Below are 21,682 nucleotides of genomic sequence, written 5' to 3'. Positions count from 1 at the left end.
CCTGGGGTGGGAAGAATACAGTGGCTGCTCCTACAGTACTGCCTTGTTGTATGCTGAAGTGCCAGCAGTTTTTACTCACTATTGCTTTCGCATCATTAGTGCAACTGTCGATACAATATAAAAGGTAAGTAATGCCCTAGTGTTATTATGAAAATTGTTTGACCTTGCGAGTCTCCTGAGAAGATCCGAGGACCCCCCAGGAGTCCCTGCAACACACTTTGACAACCACTGCTCTGGGTGTAGTAAGGTCCTGTTTTCTCCAGAGACCATCATATGTTCATGAGGTTCCAAGTGGTTATTATCTTATTTGGTCAACCTGATATTGTAGTTAACTCATAGTGTATCCTAAAAACTTTTGTGTGTCTGTATCTGGAAGATGCATTCTTTGGATTATTCATAAAAAATTTAATGCCACATTGATTTCTTCTGCCATCTAACACCTTTTTGAGCACACTTTATCTTGCTGTCTTTTAAAAACCATCTCTGCTATTTTACATATGTGAATATTATGCCGCTCTCCCTGAACTGGGCTGCTGTAGATCCCAGAACATGCCTTGCTCTATCCCCCTCTGGGTTTCTGTCTCATAAAGTTCTGACTTCTTCCTAGATAGATTCTGATTGCCCATATCTGCCTGATGAGATCTTTTCCATTTCTCACGAACCAATTAAAACTGTAGCTCAGAGGCTTCCTGGATCACTTTGTTCATGAGTAAGCTTTCTATCTTCTTGCTACTTGCTGAGTTTTTCTATCATTAATAGTTATTTAACCCTGACATAGCTGAAGCCTTCCGGCTGCTTCCTGGAAAGCCATGTAAGCTTGGTTCAATACCCAACTCCTCCAACTCCATGGTCTAGGGAAGTCCAAATCACTTTCCACAATTTTGTGAATTTCTAGACCCTTCTGCTGCCAGTTTTTGCTTCTGTTTTATCTGGGATTAACAGAGACACAAAATTCAGCCTATTTGCCAATTTACGTTAAAAGAATTCACTACCACCGAGTATACAAATGTTTCTGGCATTTAGTTGACTTTTCTAAAGGTCTGGTGGTCCTTGAGGTCATGTTACAGGCTCCCAGCTCCTCCTAACTACCCATTATGGTTCCCAATCATTTCTTTACTTCCTTTCTCTTTGCTCAGGTTTTCAAATGCTCTTCCCAGTTTTCTCCTATGTCTTGGTGTTGCTGTTGTTCTGCAAAACCCTTTAGAATGACATGGCACAAGATGCTCAACATGGCATATGGAAATATTTCTTCAAACCATTGCAGTGCTCTCCCTAATCAGATACTATTTGATACGTATGGCACTGGCACTGTCAACCGTTTCTTGGTGCCTGTGTATGTATATGTGAATGGTTATTGTCTCCTCTCTGACTGCAAGCTTCTGAGGGGAGGCATGCATCTCACACTAGGTATCCATCTGCGGTATAGCTCCTTGCATAGCCTCTTGCACAGAATAATGATTTAATAAATTTTAAAATAAATAAATCACTTTGTTTTCACGTAAAACATTAAAATTAACATTTCCCTAAGCATAACTTCATTAGCAAGCTAAATTGACATATATATATGTATAAAGTAAAAGTGATCCTACCTTTTAAACTCAGCATCTGTAATATGATGGTAAAAGGGAATTGGTGGTTGGGAGAGGGAGGTTTAACGATTTTGTATCTTCACCTAAACTTTGTTGTACTTAACACAGGGAATCCAAAGCTGAATCTGGTGTACTTAAAAAAATATCTGGAATGTGACTCCAGGCAGTCAGCTTCCGGTGTGCTGCCCCTGGGGGGTACCCACATTGCAAAGTTTCCATGTGCTGCCTGGGAGGTTTCTCTCCACCAGGAAGTGCCCTCCTGTGGGCCCAGCAGCAAGCCTCTGGCTCCCTGGTCACCCCACTTCCTCATTGAGGGGATCCTACCCTGTAGGGAGGTGCTTCTTTGCCAAGAAGGCTATTTCTAAGGATCTGTGATCGAGCCAAACCTGCCTTCTGGTTTGTTTGTCTTTAATCCTCACATTGGCTTTTTGTTGTTAGAATGGTTGGAATGGATTTTGGTTTGGGTTTTCCTCATTTGTAATAATTCTAGAATGTCATATACTGCAAAATGCTAAGTAGGGATGAACAGCAAAGCTGCTTAAAATCCCACCAGTACGCTCTAGCCCATCATTTCTAAATCTGATTAACACTCAGCACCTGCCAAGCAGCAGGGATGATTACAGGCTCATATTTTAAATTCTTTTTGTGTTGGTGCTTCCCCATTGTCCTACTGTGGGAAATCCAACGTATAGCACTGAGGAGTTAAGAAGTCACAGCCTCACTTGAGTTGTATTAGTATTAATTACCTGTGCAGATCTTGGATAATTGAAGCAATTACTCTTCATTTCAGCTCCAGGGCCTGGAATGGATGGTTTCCCTGTATAATAACAATTTGAATGGAATCTTAGCTGATGAAATGGGGCTGGGAAAGACCATACAGACCATTGCACTCATCACTTATCTGATGGAGCACAAGAGACTCAATGGCCCCTATCTCATCATTGTTCCCCTTTCGTAAGTAACGCCATTTATTCTGCAATTATCTTTCTGTATGTTGTAGAGTGCCCTGTTAGTAGCTTGGCCTTGTTTTACATTTAAGGCAAAATTGTAGCGTGTAGTGGGATTACCAAGAGCATGTAATATGAGTTTAGGTTTTTATTTCCCACCCCCTACCCTTACTCCTAGCCTCTTTGATTGGCTATTTAAGCACAAGACAATTTTATCAGCCATTAGCAGGTTGACACAGCCTACACACGGTACAGTGGGCCTTATTCCACATCATTCCATCAGTGGCTTACGAAGAGGAGAGGTCTGAATTTTTTTTATTTATTTAAAGATTTCTTTGATTTTTTTTTTACTTGTTTCACTTCCGAAAGGTTGCGTATATTCAAAAGACAATATATTCTGAAATCTTCCTTTATTGTATCTTTTAAAGCAGAATCCAAATCAAAATCTTACAAATTTTGTGTGAAACTGTCCTGGATATGTATAGGTTTTTTTTCAATGATTTTGCTACTTTGTAAAGATAGGTATTTGCTGTTCTTCATTAAATTCCCAGTGCTTTGCCCACTGCATGATTCTTTGTAGAGCGTTTTCGGATACTCCTAAAAGTAGGAAGACGAAGTCACAACTGCCCTCCCTGTAGTGTAGTTGCAGTTTTAATCACTGAGATCTTACATCTCAGTACTAATGCAAACTTAGACCTTGATAAAAAATAAAGATTCTGTTTTAGTATTTTCTTCAAGTTTTTTCTAAAGAAGGACTATTTGCAGGCCTTTTTAATCTGTATTATCTGAATCTATAATATTTAGACATTCTTCGCATTTTATCTACATTTTGAATATACATTTTGCTTTTTATCTGTAGTTCACATATTCTGACTTGTATATTATGGTGACACTTTCAGGGATTTAAAAAAAAAAAGGCACTCAATATTCCTTCCCCTGCTCCCTCTTGACAGGTTTATTTAATATTTTCATGTGCTTTTGTAATTTCATTTTCCTGACTCAACTTTTCTCTGAACCTATGTGGCTATTTCTAAGACTCACTAAATCATTTGGCAATTGCTGTTTTCAGTACCATATTAAAATTTAGGGTTTTTTTTTTTTTTTTGCCCTGCATATTTATGCATGCTTTAATTTTTTTCTTATGAGATTTTTTTATGAGCCCACAACAAACTTGTCATGCTTTGTGGCAGCTTATTTCTAACTTATCTCTTACTTCCACACCTATAAAATAAATATGTAGTTGAGATATTTTATATTCTCTAGCCCCTTTCACACTGAGGCCTGAAAATAAATAAGAATATCTTTTTAACCACTGATTTTTATACAAATGTCTTTTTTCTTTTTTTTTTTTTTTTGTTCTATAGGACTCTGTCTAACTGGACATATGAATTTGACAAATGGGCTCCGTCTGTGGTGAAAATTTCTTACAAGGTTTGGAATGCTGTGTTTATATATAAACGTGGAAAAGCAAAAAATAGACCCTATTTTCTTCATTCCATATGCACATCTGTGAACTGTATTTGGTTGTAAAGTTTTGTCATGTACATCATGTACTAAACAGTGAGAGTTAATCATCCCAAGAAGATTACTGTAATAAACCATAATTACTTTCAGATAGTGAAATGCAGAAGAAAATTGTTAATTATCATATTGCAAGGTTTCTGATGAGAGTAATACAAATGACAAATATCGCACATTCTGTGTGCTGCTGCCTGGCTCACTGTCGGCTGCTGCCGGGCCCACTGTTCCTGCAAAGTTAGGCAATTACCCAGGTGCCCGGGCCGCCTGCTGTAGGCTCCCATAGAAATGGAGCCTTTTAGCAGAGCAGCGGATTCTCTGGTACCTCGAGGTCACTGTAATTTCCTTTTCTTTCTTTCCTCTCAGTTTTCAGTAGGAAAGCCCCTCTATATAAGAGTCTGAAAAGTGTACAGACCTGTGCGATTTTGCCGAGCACTTTCTTCATGGATAATGCATCCACACATGATAATGCATATGTGTGCAATTTGTAGTCATGTGTCTGGGCTCCATTAACCTCTGAATAGTGAGAAATAACACACACATACTTCCATTGGGTAATATATATATATTTTTTTTCTTTCTATTCAGGGCACCCCCGCTATGCGGCGCTCCCTTGTCCCCCAGCTACGGAGTGGCAAATTCAACGTCCTCTTGACTACTTATGAGTACATTATAAAAGACAAGCACATTCTTGCAAAGGTATGTTTAAAAATTTTCTTTTATCTCTAATTATGGACCATCACACTGGAGTGTAAAGTATTCCTGATATTGTACTCACCAGTATAATTTGATCATTAAATGTCACCTCTCTCTCTCTCTCTACTTTTTTTCTCAGGTCAGATACATTTTAGTCATGGGTATTCTACGTATATTATTTTTTTGTGTATGTCATTGATCCTGGGGCTCTTACCTATCCTCTCATTGTTAATTAGTTTACATCTCTTAAAAAAATTCACCTGGATTCTTTCCACAGCTGTTTTTCTCTTCAGTGGCCCTGAACGTGCTGTTGGAAGAAATAATTGTTTTTGTTGCCCTGGGTTATTGTCAGTAGCGTAACTTCATTTCTCTTGTGCCTTCATCTCTCCAAAGACGAGTAGGCACCTCACCATATGGTCTTCTCCATATGAACATTCCTCTGAGCTGCGGCTTTTCTGCTATCCCTATTTTAGGTTTTTTCCTGGTAAGATAATGAGCTATTATTGTTCAGATTACTCTGGGCTATTTCTGTGACTATTTGGACCTGGGAAAGAGCTATTTTCTACCTGCAACCTACATGTCTCCTGATTTGTATGTCCTAAGTTGTCCTTCAGCCATAAAATAAATATTTTTCTCATTTATATAATCTTGCCTCCTAATACATTCATGTAGAATGATGGAAGTAGTTTATTTCATGGAGCAAATATGAAAACTTTTTTTTTCTTTAGTCATTTCTTTTGCCCTGTGGTGTTTTGAAAGCACTATAATATGAAACTAAGTTATGGCCAGAATTGAACAGAATCCCCATTTCTGGGGTTCGTTCTGTCTCTGCACTAAACCTTTGCTCTTGGAACTGAGTGTTCCCTGCATGGCATCACAGGAAATAACATAAAGCAATTGTGTTCCCAGGGGAGGTTTAATAATTGAGATGGCACTGGTAACAGGGCTGTGTTCCTATTCCTCATACTCAGAGATGAATTTGGCAGTGTCATAAATGGTGTGTTTTCAGTATTACTATGGGAGTGTGTTCATACATTTGCGATCCTTTAAAACAAATTCATTTCATGTCTTCTGCATATGTATTTCAAAACTCATCGGGGATGCCTGGTAACGAGGTGTCTTGCTTTTATTTGTTACTGGAGAAATAAAGATATAGAAAGGGGTAGTAATTTTTTTCCAAGTGCTTCAAAGACCTAATTAGTAGTAGAACCAATAGAAAAATCTAAGGCCTTTGATTCCTTGTTTATTATTTCATAAGCTAAATTAGGCAGGGAAGTAGATTTAGAATATTTATTTAAATACATTTTATCTGCTGGCCTTTTTTATGCTGTTGGTAAGTTTAGGACAATTTTGTACAATCCTAATTAAACACTTTTCTTAGAGATGGCAGAGGTAGTTTCTCTTACCTGAACATCTCAGCTTGACGGACAGTTTTCTTTCTTTTCCCCTGACTTTTTTGGTGTGTCTATATGAGGAAGGCGAGGACTATATAGAATACTTTGCTCGTCTCCCTCCTCTCTCTAGGAGCTTTGCAGCAGGATCCAGGGACATCTGAGCACCAGATGCTTTTCTTGGCCATAGCCACTGCTTTGTAGGGAATGGATAGGCTTAGTGGAACATTCCTCATTGTTCACACTTTAAGAAACTGAGAACAGTGACCTTGAAGAGAGCCGAAAGGTAAAATGCGAGAGAGGAGGAGGACTGTTTGTAGACTTAGGAAGGATCGTGTCATATGGTCATTCTTTTCTTTTGAAGTGAGAGTCATGCTGTGGGAGTAGATTGTATTTAATTCTGAAGGTTTGGCATAAATAGAGGAATGATATTTTAGCATTGCCCTCTCTGCCGGTGAGTATATTATTTTATTTTAGAGGTCTTAAAACAGGGTCGTAGGTCTGGCAGGTAAGGACCTGGTGGGTAAGGCATATATGTGAACTGAGAGAGTCCAGGTTGCTAATCTTGCAATTTTTTAGAAGAAGCTGGATGTCCAGATTTTTATGTGAAGTATTCCAACCTTAAATGTTAGCAACTAGTTCAAATTTAAAAAAAGAAAGAAAGAACACCGAGCCAGGCCCTAACGGCAGTAGTCAGCCAATGTAATAGAAAAGAAGGCAAGAAGCCAGAGTATCTTGGCTATAGGTGATGTTGGAAAGAGCAGTCATTAACTTCTGCTTTGAGTGGAGAGCTGTATTCTGTACTTATTAGGAGCAGAGGTAGCATGACCACTAAATCTGAGATAGCTGTCATGATATAGTTTTAACAGAAGGGGTACTGGATGAGGAGACACAGGAGCTGGTTCTGGCCCAACCATTTCATTCTGGGCCCAAGTTTCCTTCTTTGTGAAAGGGTGATTTGGAATTACATGGCCCGTAAGTAACAGTGTTGCTTTAACTTTCCATTATTACATGGTGCATTACATGATCTATCAGGTATGGGAAATAGGCTATTGAGATTCTCTTATCTTAAGGAGAATCACACCCTGTCTTGTACCAAGGATGGGTTCTTTGGTTTTCCACTCTGCCACTTGCCTGTTGGAAATAGTTGTATTTTGCCTTGCTCACCACATGTTGGTCCTTCCTCTTATGTCACAGATTCGGTGGAAATACATGATCGTGGATGAAGGCCACCGAATGAAGAATCACCACTGCAAGCTGACTCAGGTCTTGAACACTCACTACGTAGCCCCCAGAAGGATCCTCTTGACTGGGACCCCACTGCAGAATAAGCTCCCAGAGCTCTGGGCCCTCCTCAACTTCCTCCTCCCCACAATCTTTAAGAGCTGCAGCACATTCGAACAGTGGTTTAATGCTCCATTCGCCATGACCGGAGAAAGGGTACTGATCTAACTTTGTTTTTTTTCCATTGCAATGAAATGAAATTAAAGGACCTAGAGCTGAGAACATTAGAGTGACAGAAAACCCACAGGGCGTTTTATAATGTCACTTATTTTACCAAGCTAGTCAGTGAGTGGAGATGTTCTCATTCCAGGGTGTTTTCCCCTCTGAAGAAAATGGACCTAGTGATGTGTGGAGTATCCGAACTCCTCTGTCTTTTGCCAACATGTTAACCAGGACACCAGAGAACATTCTTGATGGTGGAATGCTTAACCGCTATGGGCCACAGTGAAGATGAATATAGGGATATTTACTAAATTTTTGACCAGATCAGCTCAACCAACTGAACACACATCTTAAAACAAATATTTCCCTGTTATAGACTTGGGCTTTCCTTTAAACTATTTCTACATAAGGAGTTTGTGTGTAAAACTGAACTAGTTTACACTGATTTTCTGTACACATTTTTTCAGATTTTAGTATGAGCCTCAGTTTCGTCTGTATATAAATACTCCTCAAATCCTGCAGTTAGCCATTTTCAAATTTCTTATTTTCATTTTTCCTACTATCTGTCTCCTTAGAGCTCATTTATGAGAGGAAGACATGGGTACATGTCCTTTTGATTTCTTAATGATAGGAATGAAAAACCACTAAGAATGCTTTAGGGAAATTTACGTTGGAGCTATTGAGCCCTTTAATTTTGAGGTATCTTGGCCTTTTGTCAGTAATTAATTAGCTCACCCATTTGTAAAAAGTAAAGTCAATTAACTCTGCCCTATAGAGGTTACCAGAAGAAAGAGAAGGCAGAGGATTTTTATAAATATGACTGAACTTGAATAAGAGCAGAGCAGAAAATAGGAAGCATGAGGTAGAGGGTCTTATAAACCCACCAACATAAATTGGATCTACTTACTCTTGTTTTCATTTTCATGTTCAAGCCTTGTTCCCTTGGTATGTTTCTGCTTCTGGGACAAAGAGTCTAACTTAATGCTTCAACTTGAAGTAAGAACACATTAACTATTGCCCCTCTACTCGTGTTCTAGCTCAGTCTTCAGTCAATCTTTATTGCCCGCTGTATTCCCTAACGCTACTGATATAAAACTGGTAGCTTATGAGCCCTTTTCCACAAACTCGGCATTAAGACAAACACCCATTTAGAGGCCTTCTTATTACCACCTGGTAGGCAGGTGGGAATTCTGACATGTACGGGACCAGGTATAAACCTGGCCTTAATACATGGAAAATTTCAATCATATATTGAAATGAATAAGTATAACATAAAGCATTATTACATAAAACATCCTTTTAAAAAAAATCAAATTCACCTGTGGTTCTCATGTAGGTGGACTTAAATGAAGAAGAAACTATATTGATCATCAGGCGCCTGCATAAGGTCCTGAGACCATTTTTACTGAGGAGACTGAAGAAAGAAGTTGAATCCCAGCTTCCAGAAAAAGTATGTTGCAAGTACAAAAGTTGTACTTTCTTACCCTGCCGACATAGTTGAAGTACCTGCACCTGGAATTGGATTTCTAAACCAGCATGCTTGTATTTTAGTTACAGGTCTCTTGGAAAGACCTTCAGATACTGTCTTGCTTGAAAGAGCTAGAGCAGCCATCCCTGACCTCTTTGGCACCAGGTGCTGGTACTCCTATGAGAATCGAATGCCTGATCTGAGGTGGAGCTGAGGCGGTGATGCTAGTGCTGGGGAGTGGCTGCAAAATCGGAAGAAGCTTCCCTCGCCTCCTGCTGTGTGGCCCAGTCCCTAAAAGGCCACGGACCTGATACCGGTCTGCGGCCTGGGGATCGGGGAACCCCTGAGCTAGAAGATTTAGTGTAGATTCAGCCTGGTTTCAATTTGGGGCAGATTTTATAAAATTACCAACTTCGTTGAGTCTCATTATATTTTAATTTTAACTTATGGCAATTTAGCAGTATGTTAATTAACATTGAATGTTAATTTTAGATTTTTTTTTCTGAAGTTACTAACCTCACTGAGTTCAATCCTGCAGGCGCCACAGAAGTGTTCTGTTTGTGAGCCAAATAAGGATTTGAGTTTGGGACTTACATTCATTAAAAAAGGGCCTAGTAAACACTTACCAAGTTTGCCGGAAACGTATTTAGTGTTTGATACTTGTGATGTCACCGTTCTGATAGCAAGTGAAAAATAGAGTTCCTGCAAATTACAGATCCATCATCTAATTATTCTTGGGCATAGGTTTTGTCCAACACCATAAAAATTAAGTTCCTGTGAACATTTTAAATGAGTATTTTTCAGATTGCTTCGTGGATGCTGAGTTTTCAGTGCTTTAGAATGCCTTTTGAGTCCTTAGCTCCACACTTTTTGGTTGGATATGGATATTAGTTTAATATGTTTCTGATTATATTTTGGAACCATACACATTTGAGTTCTAAGTTTTATTCTCTTAAAGATAGATTGTTTGGCATTGTATACTATTTGTAGCATGAGATATTTTGATTTGTGTTTTCTCTTTAGATGAGCCAATTCTCAAATGTGTTATTTTGCATCATTGTGTTTTTCTGTGTAATGTCTCTATTTTTTGGACAGATTGTTTCATCCTGTTCTTTTTTTTTTAAAGGGGGAGTTGGCAAATAGTGTACAAAATTGATCACTTTGCAGAGAGAGAATTTTGTTCTCTAATCCCCTATTCATTAACAGTTGAAGAAAATTTAAAATAAACATCGTTTTTATACCATGTTATTCCAGCAAAAGCCTAAATATTTAAGTATTTTATTTTGCTAGTGAACTCATCTTGGGGATTGAATGCTGTTGATATTTCTTTGACTTCCTGTTGTCCTGGCTTCTTTGGACAACCCCCTTTCTGTTTAATATGGAGTTTAGTTACTGAATTGATAAACTGGGGAATGGGTACAGTGGTTACCTGGTTGCCTGGAGCTGCTTCCCTGTACAGTGTTACCAAGATCCTGCAAGTTATAGAGATGGAGTGTTAAAGACTTTAATTTGCCCCACAGTACCTTTTGTTTCTTTATAAGAGATGTAAAATAAAAGGTAATTAACTAAAGTCCTTCATTTATTCATTCTGTGAAACTTCTTAATCTTGCTTTCTTGTTCCAGGACTGGCTAATAGAGATAGATTTTTAAAACATGTTACAAATTGAAAGCATACCCTGTTTTAAGAAAATCCGTTATATAAAATCCAAACTTTTGCAGCATAAGGATTATGGGGTGATCAGTTATATCACAAAGGAATTCTTTGCTAAAGCATTCGTTTTACAGTTCTTTCCACAAGAGAGCTCCCTGAGTATTAATAAACTTAAAAAAAAAGTTACAATTAACTTTTCAAGAGTATGTTTTCTGTATAAATACCTAGAGCATTATGTTTGAGGTATATTAAATACCCTGTATGTGGTATGTCACCTATGGATAAGCTACATTTTCCTGGAGGCACCTTGGTTGAGTGGAAATCATGGACTCTGCCATCAGAGTAGACAAGGGTCTCCATGGTATTCTCTGTCTCTTACTAACTGTGTGAACTCGGGCAGGTCAGTTAACCTAGTAGCCCTCAGTGTTCTTATCAGTGAGCTAGAAAATAAATAATACCAGATTCACAGAATTGTTGAGAGGATTAGATAGATGTAATGCTCATACTACTGTGCCTGGCACATGGTAAGCACTCAACTAGTGACGGCTGCTGCTACCATATTCTTTATTTTCTACTCATGCTGCTATTTCTATTATTAATGGAGAGTTCTATTTTCCTATTCACTTCTTTCTTACTGTTCTCTTGTCCTTGCACTTTCTGTGGCCCTCCCACCTTTCTGTCCCCATAAACCTTTCAAGGCCAGTGGGGAAACTAATCACTTTGCCTAGGTATGTGGCTTTGTTGATGTGGTTTGGCCATTGGTCATTCTGTACTTTTTTCTGCCTCATGAGGATGTTTTTTTTTTTTTTAACCAGGGGAAAATTGGCCATTTAAGTGTCATCCTTGGGGGTAAAGAGTTTTTTTTCTGCCACCATATGCTTATAGCCACAAACAACATGTATGTCTTTCTCAGCCTGTGTAAAGAATCCAGAAAGGAATTATGGCTGATGGCAGGATAAGGCTAACTATAAATATTCCATAGCAATAATTTTCAAATGTTTGTGTGAAAAAGAATCGGTTAGGGAAGTATTTTTTAATTTTATATTTTAATTTACGTATAATAAAATTTACTCTTTTGGGTACATAGTTCTAGAAGTTTTGAAAACTGCATAGTTATGTTTAACCAAACCCACAATCAAAATACAGAGCAATTCTATTCTAGACCTCCCCCCGCCACACACCCACCCCCCAAAAAAATTCCCTGGTGCTACTGCTTTTTAGTCAAACCCCTACCCTTAGCCTCATGCAAACACTAATCTGTTTTCCATCCCTATATTTTTGCCTTTTTGAGAATGTTGTATGAATGGACTCAGAAAGAATGTCTCATCAAACCTTTTGCATCTGGTTTCTTTCACTCAACAGGGTGTATTTGAGATTCATCCAAGTCATTGCATATGTCAATAGTTGGTTCATATTTATTGTTGAACAGTATTCTATTATGTGGATGTACCAGAGTTTGCTTATTCATTTGGTTGAGGGACATTTAGATTGTTTCTGGTTTTTGATAATTATGGATAAATCTGCTATAAACATGCGTACAAGTTTTTGTGTAAAGATAGGTTTTCATTTCACTTGAGTAAATACCTAGGGGTAGGGTTGCTTGGTCATATGGTAAATGTATACATTACTTTTTAAGAAATTTCCAAATTGTTTTCTAAACTGTCTGAACCATTTTGTAGTCCTACCAGCAATGTATGAGTGTTGCATTTTCTCCACTTTCTCATCAGTGCTTGTCAGGTATTGTCAATTTTTTAACATGTTTAGCCATTTCAATAGATGTGTAGTGATATCCTGTAAATTCAATTTGCATTTCTTGAATGCTGAATGATCTTAGGCATCTTTTCATGTACTTATTTGGCCTCCACATGTCTTCTTTGATGAAGTGATGCTCAAATCTTGCCTGTTTTTTTCATTAGATTGTTTCTTTTCTTATTGTTGGCTTATGATAGAATAATTCTTGAAGATACAGAATGCCAACCTTAGCCCAGTAATTCTGTTTAGTATAGCTAGAGGGACCTCTGGAACCTCTACGTACTTAGCTGAAACTAAAGCAGGCATCTGAGGGCCACATTTTGATAAATGTAGCTCTACTTCACAGAAAGATTAGTTTTAATGAATAAGTATATAATAAAAATTTGTTTTAATCAATGGATATTTCATAATTTTACAAGTCTAGTGAAACACCTAATGAGCGAGAGAATGTATTGTCCCCACCTCCCCTGACGCCACCACCTAGCTGCTGGTGTAAACTCCATTCCTTACACTTAGGACAGAATGGCGATTCGTAGAAAAGTGATTATATAAAACACAACTTAAGCTAGTTAAAAGTTGTTTTTCCAATTTAGCTCCCATGTGAGGTCGTCTGTGCCGACTCTCTTCTTTTTAATTCGTATAATCAAGAACCATCTGCACTTGAAGCTGGCTATGAACATATTGATGTCTAAATATACTATGATATGTGTACAGTGCCTGAGGTTAACTAGAGCTTGAGCTACCTAAAATTGACCCTGATTTTGATATAATCTCTATAAAACAACCAGAAAGTTTTGTTTAAATGAGCAACTTCTATATTCATTATATACAAATTTAGACCACTTGATATATTTAATCATTACTTTGCTCCCCTCTCATGCTATATAGATCCCAGAACCTGGGACTTTTTGTTCATTTAATCTTATTGTTTGGAAATCTCAATTCAGAAAGTGGTGATATATCAAATATAATAGTCTAGGTTCATCGTTCCAATAATACATCCTTTTAGAAGGGAAATTAGGAGTAAAGAATAGTATTCAGGCAGAAACCATGAATAAAGCTTGAATACTTTTACGGGGTTAGATGAGAGGAGACCCTTGGCCAATGAATCACCTAATTTGGCTCCTTATAGGGGCCAGTTTGATCTTTTACTAAAATAAGAATTCTTAGGAGATAATTATCATGCACATGAGGTCAGCACCTCAGTTTTATATATAATTTGAACAAAGGGAGCCCCAACGGCTCTCACAAGCCTGACTTGTGTAGTGATATCACAAGCCTGACTTGTGAGAGCCGTTGGGGCTCCCTTTGTTCAAATTATAGAATAAAGACTCATAGATACCATTTCCTATAGCACCAGCATATTTTGAGGAACTCTCATGTTCATGCTCTAATCAGGGGCCATCATATTTGAGGGATGGTGAACTCAGACCCAACAGAGTTTAAGACGACATGATTATCATAGACACTTCCCTTGCCTCATCACTGTTGGTCAGTATGTCTACTTTAGAATTGTTCAGTCTGTCCTGTTCCTGATACATCCATCTGATTGTCTGCTCTGTCACTGCATTGCACTCAGGCCAGGGTAGAAGGTGCAGGAGTCACACCAGAAATAGGCATGATGTGAGAGGTCAGCAGACTTGGTGTGGAGACAAGATCACCTCATCCCGTACGATAGCATGACAGTGCAAAGCGACATCGTCCAACCCATTGGGATGAATGATCAGGCGTTCAAGCACTTTAGGGCAGGAGTCTTCAGAACACATACTAGGGAGCGTGTGTTTGAGGAAAGAGGTACTTACTATTAATCCATTGGGGTGCGCAAAGAAGATTTTAGAACTTCCATTTATATTATTTTTTCTCTTACACATAAAAAAACTTAAGTTGCATTGATATTTAAGGTACAGATCGACACTGGTGCCCACGTAGTGTACATACACATCAGAAAGTCAGTTACATGTCTGGGTTAGACTGTGTAGGTTATCTCAGGGAGAGTTAAAGGAGGCACCACTACCCAGGGCATCTGAAAGATCACTCACCCTCACAGCCAGGTTCATGTACTTCCTGCCTGTTGTGAGGCATTGTGGGTTTCCTGTACCCAGATAAAATTATCTAGGATGATTTGATTTTAGCTAAACTAATACCCTCAGCCCCCAGAATGGACAAAGGGCTTACAAAGATTTTGCAAAGGATTGCAGATTGAAAACAAGAAGAATAGGTGAACAATGAGAAAAAGGTGTTCCTGCCTCTTCTATTCCTAGTATGAGTTTTTATCAGCCACATGGGAGTGTAATTGGACTGGAATTGGCCAAAATAAATTAGATGCCATCAAATTGGCCCCCTGAAATATGGATAGACATCAATTGCCTTTAACATTGATCCATACCCTAAAAGTAACTCGTATCTTAAGACAACATTAATGCATGTGTATAATTCATAAATAAATATATGTGCATGTGTTGAGAAGATGTGCTTTAGCATGTCTTCCTGATAAGGGAATGCAATAAAAAAAAAAAAGCTTAATAACCACCTCTTAGAGGGAAGTGAAAGGGAAAATTGACTTTGGCTGGTAGATATGGCAATTGTGGGAGATCTTAAAGGCCCTCAAGGTAGAGTAGGATTAGAAAGGAGGCACCTAAGACTAAGGAACCCCCTAGGCCTGGAGAAAAAAGTACAAAATCAAACAAAATAGCTTAGAGTTGTTTGGGACGGTACAGGGAGCACATATGGAATATAGTTGAGAAGCTTGTGACTGTGATTTTGGTCATGTATATCCAACCAGCTTCTGATATCCCCTAAGTGTGTGAGGGAGGAAGCTCAGAAGATCAGAAGGTTAGGGTCTCTGGGATGGGCAGGCCTTTCTGCTGCCTTGGCCTCTGTGGGGTGTTCGGCATCCCTTCTGCATGGGGTCATCATGCATGCCTCCTGCTTCTCAAACTTCCCACCTCCGGCACTTAGCAGTAGCTAACTGACAAGAAGAGGGTAGAGGGTTCTGTATTTAATTCTGTGTACGGAATTTTAGGTGCCCTAAGGCACCTAAAAACAAGCACCAGCAGTCTCTTCCAGCAGGGAAGCCCCTGTAAAGGTGAACATCAGGGTAGGACTGAGCAGCCTGAACGTCTGCTGGGCCATCCTTAATGTAGAGCGTGACAGAGTGGACTCTGTTTCCAGTCCTAATTGCACCCTTAAATAGCTGTATCATTTTGAGTCCGTCTGTTAACCTTTTCATTGCTCAGGTTCCTTATTTGTAAAATGTGGACTCTAAATGTAACTCTCAGAGCACTTGAATGATGAAATGAGAGAAGGCACATAAAGCACTCTGCCCGGGGCCTGGTTCCTACAAAGAGTTCAGTAATATTAGCCCTTGATACCATTTTTATGATTATACTTGTCTGAAGTTGTTTAACATTTTTCCTCACCATGATCAAATTTCATTGAGAGTTAACAGCTCTTGAAAAAGTCGTGCTTTAAAAATACATCATCAGGCATCTAAAACACAAAGCCTGCATTTAGTACATCCTTATTTATCAAACTTGGAAATTTTTTTCCCCCTGCCCCGGCCAAGAAGGTCATTAAAAACTAAAACAAGTTTATGGTAGGTCACTTGCTTTTCTTAACTTTTTTTCCAGAGAGCCAGCCTTTCTGTAATCTGATTTGATGCATCAGAACTAGGGGCAGAAGACTATTAATTGCGGTTCCATCAGGCTTGACAGGTTCCTTCTAAAACAACAATTGAATGAATATTCAACTTCTCTTTATCTGTGACCTCAGAGCTTTGGCCCTCAGAGCTGAAAATAACCTGATCATTTTTAATCAGTTTATTAAACATTAGGCAGCTCGCTGATTTACTTTTAATCACATTCTGCAGTTTTCCAGGCATTAATCTGACGTTTATAATGAAAATTGCGCATTTGTATTCTGAAGATTTTTTAATAAAGAAAAACAATAATAGGAAGTAATCAAGGCGGTTTTTATGCATTAGGAGCATGCTAGAAGTATTGCAGGTGTGTGCTAACCCACAGGAACGTAAATTCTCTTTAACTGTTTTAAATTGGATTTTTGCAACATTTCAAATGGAAGCACATGAGGCCTTACCTTCTATTACGTGGTCATAAAGTTGAGTCCAGCTATCGATTAGTTCTTTTCTACCTGTTGTCTTCATTAGGTAGTATCCTCTCATCTCTCAAAAACAAGGTTAATGATAGTTAATTTAAGACCGTTATATGTATCATTGTAGGACCAGTACTAGGAGTAGTCGCGTATGACCATTTAAAAAATGTTTTACAAAGAAAATCATAGGGTATTGGCCAGTCACTGTTTTTCCTAAAGCTGTTCATATGAAAAGCAGGTATAGTTGGGACACAGAGGAAATACTAAAAGGATACGCTATATTGAACAACTTTGAATTTGAGCAGTTTGCAAGCCATTCTCTTTCTCAAATATGGGCTATGTCAAGAAATTTCAGAAAACATTACCCTTGCCTTAATTACATATAACCTTTTGAAGACCCCATCGTCATAATGATACCTTTAGCAATGATGACCATCCCCTCCCATCCCCCAACTCCAGGAATCCATGTGGGGAAACGGAGGTACCCTCACGGCTCCAGGAGTGCCACCAGCAGCCGTGTTTCAACTGTGTTCTCACAACAGGCACCTTCTTTCTCCTGCTCTTACTTACTGTTCTTTTTTCTCCAGGTTGAATATGTGATCAAGTGTGACATGTCAGCTCTGCAGAAGATTCTGTATCGCCATATGCAAGCCAAAGGCATCCTCCTCACAGATGGTTCTGAGAAAGATAAGAAGGTACGTGGCGGAAGATGATGCAACTCAAGGTGCCATCGTATGTCTTCTCATGGCCATGATAGTGACTAATCCCAGGAAGCATCCTGCTAATGCCAGTTTGTTAAAACAAATTACTGGATCTTTTTTGTAGCTATTGTAGCTGTGAAATACAATTTCTTAAGTGTAAACTCTTAACTGTAAACAGCATTGGGGCGGGAAGAAGGGAGTATGTTCATATCAAAATAGTGAGCTCTGCTCATGTCATTCCTGCAGAAAACTTATTCCAGCTAAATGTGGGATGGCATTTTAGAAGGTTTTGAAATCCAGTTTCATTCCTTGGGCATCTATTCTGTGCTTTTTTCTCCCCAGAATCCTAGGGAATAGACAGTCATGTCACAGACCCATCAACTTGACATAATTCCTTCCTGGAGGATAAGTTAGTCACAAGAAAGGTGTTATATCTAACTCAGAAACTGCTATATTATAACAGGAGCTATATTATAACAAGAGGTGTAGGTTCCTGAGAAGACCTACAGCCCTTTGCCTTTTCTATAAAAGCCCACTTTTAAAAAGTTGGAAATATCTGATCAATTAATAATTTGTTCTCTTTTGACTCTACTTGTTCTTAGGGGAAAGGAGGTGCTAAGACACTTATGAATACTATCATGCAGTTGAGAAAAATCTGCAATCACCCATATATGTTTCAGCACATCGAGGTAAGTCTGCATTCTGTTTTGATTCTAATCCTGATTGTGCTATTCCTACTAATACGACTTAAAGAAATTTTTAAATAAGAAATAAAACAGGTTAAAACGTGTATGGAAGTTGAAACGACATGGTCTGATAGCTTAAACGGGCAGAATTGACAAATGCGAATTTTCTGGTTATTGATTCTTATTGGCACCAAGCACTTGAGCATCTGGAATTTTATAACCAAGAGTTTAAAATAGTGAGAAAATGTTGTAAGCTATGGCTCATTATGTGTGTTTCAGTAAGTACTGTGAATTGCCTTGTTATGGTAGCAGCTCTGAAATTGAAGATAATGATAAATACATCCAGGTTTCTCAGAAAGATGCTGTGAAAAATATTAAAATAATGTATTTATACCTGTTGAAAACAAAAGATGTTCTTGAAATATTTTCTCTGTAAAAGACACCGACTTTGGCCTGTCACTTAGATTTGTATTTTTCCCTTCTGGCTTCTATCATGAGAATGTAAATTCAGGCTTTTAAACTGATTCCAGTCTCTAAGAAGCTGTTTTTAGGGGCGAGGACATTTTTTGCCCTATTCACTACATGTGAATAAGTTTCCTAAATTGACGAGTTTCACCCCAGTCAGAGCAGTTGACTTGAGCAGGAAGGAAAAGGAACCACAACTGCAGTCTCCAAGTTTTCAGCGCCGCTGCTGACGCGGATGGTTCTGGTGGCGGTTCTTTGCCGGCATAGCGCCTGCTTTCTACTACTGCACATGAGCAGGGGGCGCCTGGAGCAAGTCACTGCATGGCTCGGGCGTCTTTACTGGTTTATGAAAAAGTCAATACCTGACAAGTTCTGGGAAATTCAGAGTTGTTAATCACGGTATGAAAATGGGGTTGACTATTCTTGACTTTGTTGATTTTATTTTTCTCCCTCGTTTTTGGTAATCGCACTTGTCAAGTAAGAGCGTTTATTGCACACCCTCCCCCTGTACTGGAGCCCTGTCCCAACTACGGTGGGGAACCGGAAAGACTCCTCCCACTGCTGTTGCCTTCAAGTCCATAGGGCCGAGCATCTATAGACTATAAAGCCCTAGATCTGGGTAAAATGACAACAGCAACAACACTAACCAAAAAAAAAAAAAAAATCCACTAACAAGCTACAGCTATTTAGTTATATAGTGTAAGAAGAATCCAGTGTTCAGTGAGTCCATACCCCAGGCCACTTTGTAACTCGGATTGTTCCTCCTGGGGTGAAACTCTGTCAGCTTAGGGAACTTACGTGTAGTGATCTGGCTTAAATCACTCAGCATCTACCAGCTTTAGGGTACATGGCTTGTCGTCAATGATGGTGGATTACAGGACTGGCAGGAGGATGAACTTGAAAAAAAGTAACATAGGAAGCATCTCGTAAACTGATAACATGTTAAATGGATATAAGGTATTGATGAATTAGTGGGAGGTGTATGTTGAGTTTGGGGGAGCCAAAAAGAAAATCTAATGATGAAAATGAAAATGGGGTCATGTCAGGTTAACCACACCCACTGTCACATTTTTCCTAAAAACAATTTTAAGATACTTACTCTGTTACATAAAGGGGTTTGAGGACTCAGAAATTATGAAAATGGAATGTCAATCTTACTTTATTTGGTTATCATACAAAAATTAACCTTTGAAACATGCTAGGCCATGTCAGGAAGGGGAGGATGCCTTCTCTCCTCAAGCTTCTGTCTGTGGCACCTGGGAAGGGTGGAGGGGGACAGCAGCGGTAAAAGGAGCTAAGATTAAGTAATGTGCCCTCCGTTGCATGCATGTTTACATTTTAAATAGCCGTCAATAGAAAAAGAGACTTTGATTTGCAATTTTTGTAACATAAAAAAACTCTCAGGAGCATGTTCTTAGAAACGGGAGCCACAGTTATTGGCTCAAGTATTAAGTTATGGATCAGAGATGGTGTGTACATTTTACCTCCGTCTTTGTTTTGTTCGCCAACACAACTTGTGTTCATATGAAGTCATCCCAGAAGCCCAGTCTCTCGCTTGCCTCACTGCCTCCCCTGGGACCTTCAAACCACAGAAATGAGAACAGTATTTTTTAAATGATGCTGATTCCTCATCTTATCACCATCTACCAACACATATTGTCTCTCTGGTTTTTACAGCCTTGCTTAGAGATAGGGTTGGAACCTAAAAATCTAGTCAGGATTGGCTTCCTGTGGAGAGAGAAGGAGCGATTCTTTAGTTTGGAGTGGGATTTGGGATCATTGTCCATCGGCACTAATTTTGCCATTAGAGCACCATTTTGAGGGGCTGGGCATTATCTACCACAGATAATGGGCATATTTGAGACGAGAGCTCAAAGCGACAGATCTGGTTCCTTGGGAAGAAAAGCTTTGGTGATTGTGGAAGGAAGGGAAGCAAAAAAGGGAGACAGCTGGTGGCTAATGTGAAGGTGTGACATCTTCTCCTTCCCTTGAGAAGGAATGGAAAAGTCACATAGAGAACACTAATGCATTTCTCTCACAGAATCAGTGAGAAGAGAATTAGGTGATTAAGTTCTGTATTTTAAAAGCAGAAGCTGGACACCTGAGGGAGCAGCGTACATTTAGGGCCTTATTTGTAATAGAGAAAAGCACAGTATGGAAGGGATGTTAGGACCTCACTAAACTAAGATTTATAGTTTTTGATCACCATTACTTTTACTGTTAAATATTTTCACAGTATATTTCTGTGCACATATTAGTCCTGATGGGCTTATTTTAAACTCTTCTTCTAGTCTAGACTCTAAGCTACTTGGGGGTAGATATTTTAGTTGTTTCTGGATCCCCAGCACCTGTCTAACTCAGCCCTGTGCCAGTAGATGTTTAATTACTGTTTGATGAGTGAACTAACCCTGCCGTCTCAGTGTGAGAGTCTAGAGACTTGCAAAACTCAACAGGATACATTTTTGACAGAACAAAAGTCTGAATTCAAAGACATTGAGTTTCTGGTTCATCTTATAAGAAGTATTTCTTGCTTATTTATTATTTTGTTTAACTATACCCTAGAAATAGAGCATAGTTAAATATGGATTACTACAAGAGTAATCATTTGGTTAATAAGTACATATGGTTTTTTATAATCTTTTTCTTTATCTCTCTCTCTCAAAGGAATCCTTTGCTGAACACCTGGGCTATTCAAATGGGGTCATCAATGGGTAAATCTTAAAAATTTTTTTTCTTCCAAAAATAGTTTGTTGGTCCTACCTAAACGTTTCTCTCTGTAGTGTTTCCTATCACATAAATATATACTGCCAGTCTCCTCAGCCCTCCTCTCTCCTCAGCAGAGGGTATAGAAGTTGTTAAAGGGATATCAGCATTCTCTTTTACTTTACTGGCATAAATTACTACATGCCTTGAGTAAGTGGCTATTCAAAAGGACATAGATCTCATTTAATAGACTTAATAGTATCCTGGTTCTAAAAAATGTTGTCAAAGCTTCAGCGGGTTGTTATTTATAACCAACAGTGTAGCTTAGGTTCAAAGAGGACTTAATCATATTAAATTTCAAGTTGATATTTAACATTAACATGCAGGAGTAGAAATGTTTCGTCTCCTATTAATAAGAATGGCTTTATAGTAATTTGTTAGAATATGGTCTGTATAAGATATTTTTCATTTCAATGGACATTGAAGAGAATCATGCATGCCTTACAACAACAAAAAAGAAACTTGTATTAACAGAAAGTCTCTGTTTTACTGCTTTTGC

General features: G+C 38.7%; 1 protein-coding gene across 5 annotated transcripts in view; it reads left to right on the top strand.

Moving 5' to 3' along the window:
• SMARCA2 (SWI/SNF related, matrix associated, actin dependent regulator of chromatin, subfamily a, member 2) overlaps positions 1-21,682 on the top strand; it is a 158,000-nt gene that overhangs the window by 58,434 nt on the left and 77,884 nt on the right. For all 5 annotated transcript variants that reach the window (XM_025051449.1, XM_006918394.3, XM_015594549.2 and 2 more), the window contains 8 exons: positions 2,380-2,543; positions 3,901-3,967; positions 4,643-4,753; positions 7,339-7,581; positions 8,924-9,037; positions 17,156-17,263; positions 17,872-17,958; positions 21,085-21,131. In XM_025051449.1, coding sequence (XP_024907217.1) covers positions 2,380-2,543; positions 3,901-3,967; positions 4,643-4,753; positions 7,339-7,581; positions 8,924-9,037; positions 17,156-17,263; positions 17,872-17,958; positions 21,085-21,131 — 941 coding nt within the window. The remainder of the gene's footprint in view (positions 1-2,379; positions 2,544-3,900; positions 3,968-4,642; positions 4,754-7,338; positions 7,582-8,923; positions 9,038-17,155; positions 17,264-17,871; positions 17,959-21,084; positions 21,132-21,682) is intronic.

The sequence above is a fragment of the Pteropus alecto genome, unplaced genomic scaffold (genome assembly GCF_000325575.1).
Source record: "Pteropus alecto unplaced genomic scaffold, ASM32557v1 scaffold95, whole genome shotgun sequence".
In the NCBI taxonomy this organism is placed as follows: domain Eukaryota; kingdom Metazoa; phylum Chordata; class Mammalia; order Chiroptera; family Pteropodidae; genus Pteropus; species Pteropus alecto.
Note: the sequence above shows the minus strand (reverse complement) of the source record. Positions and strands in the feature narration are given on the sequence as shown.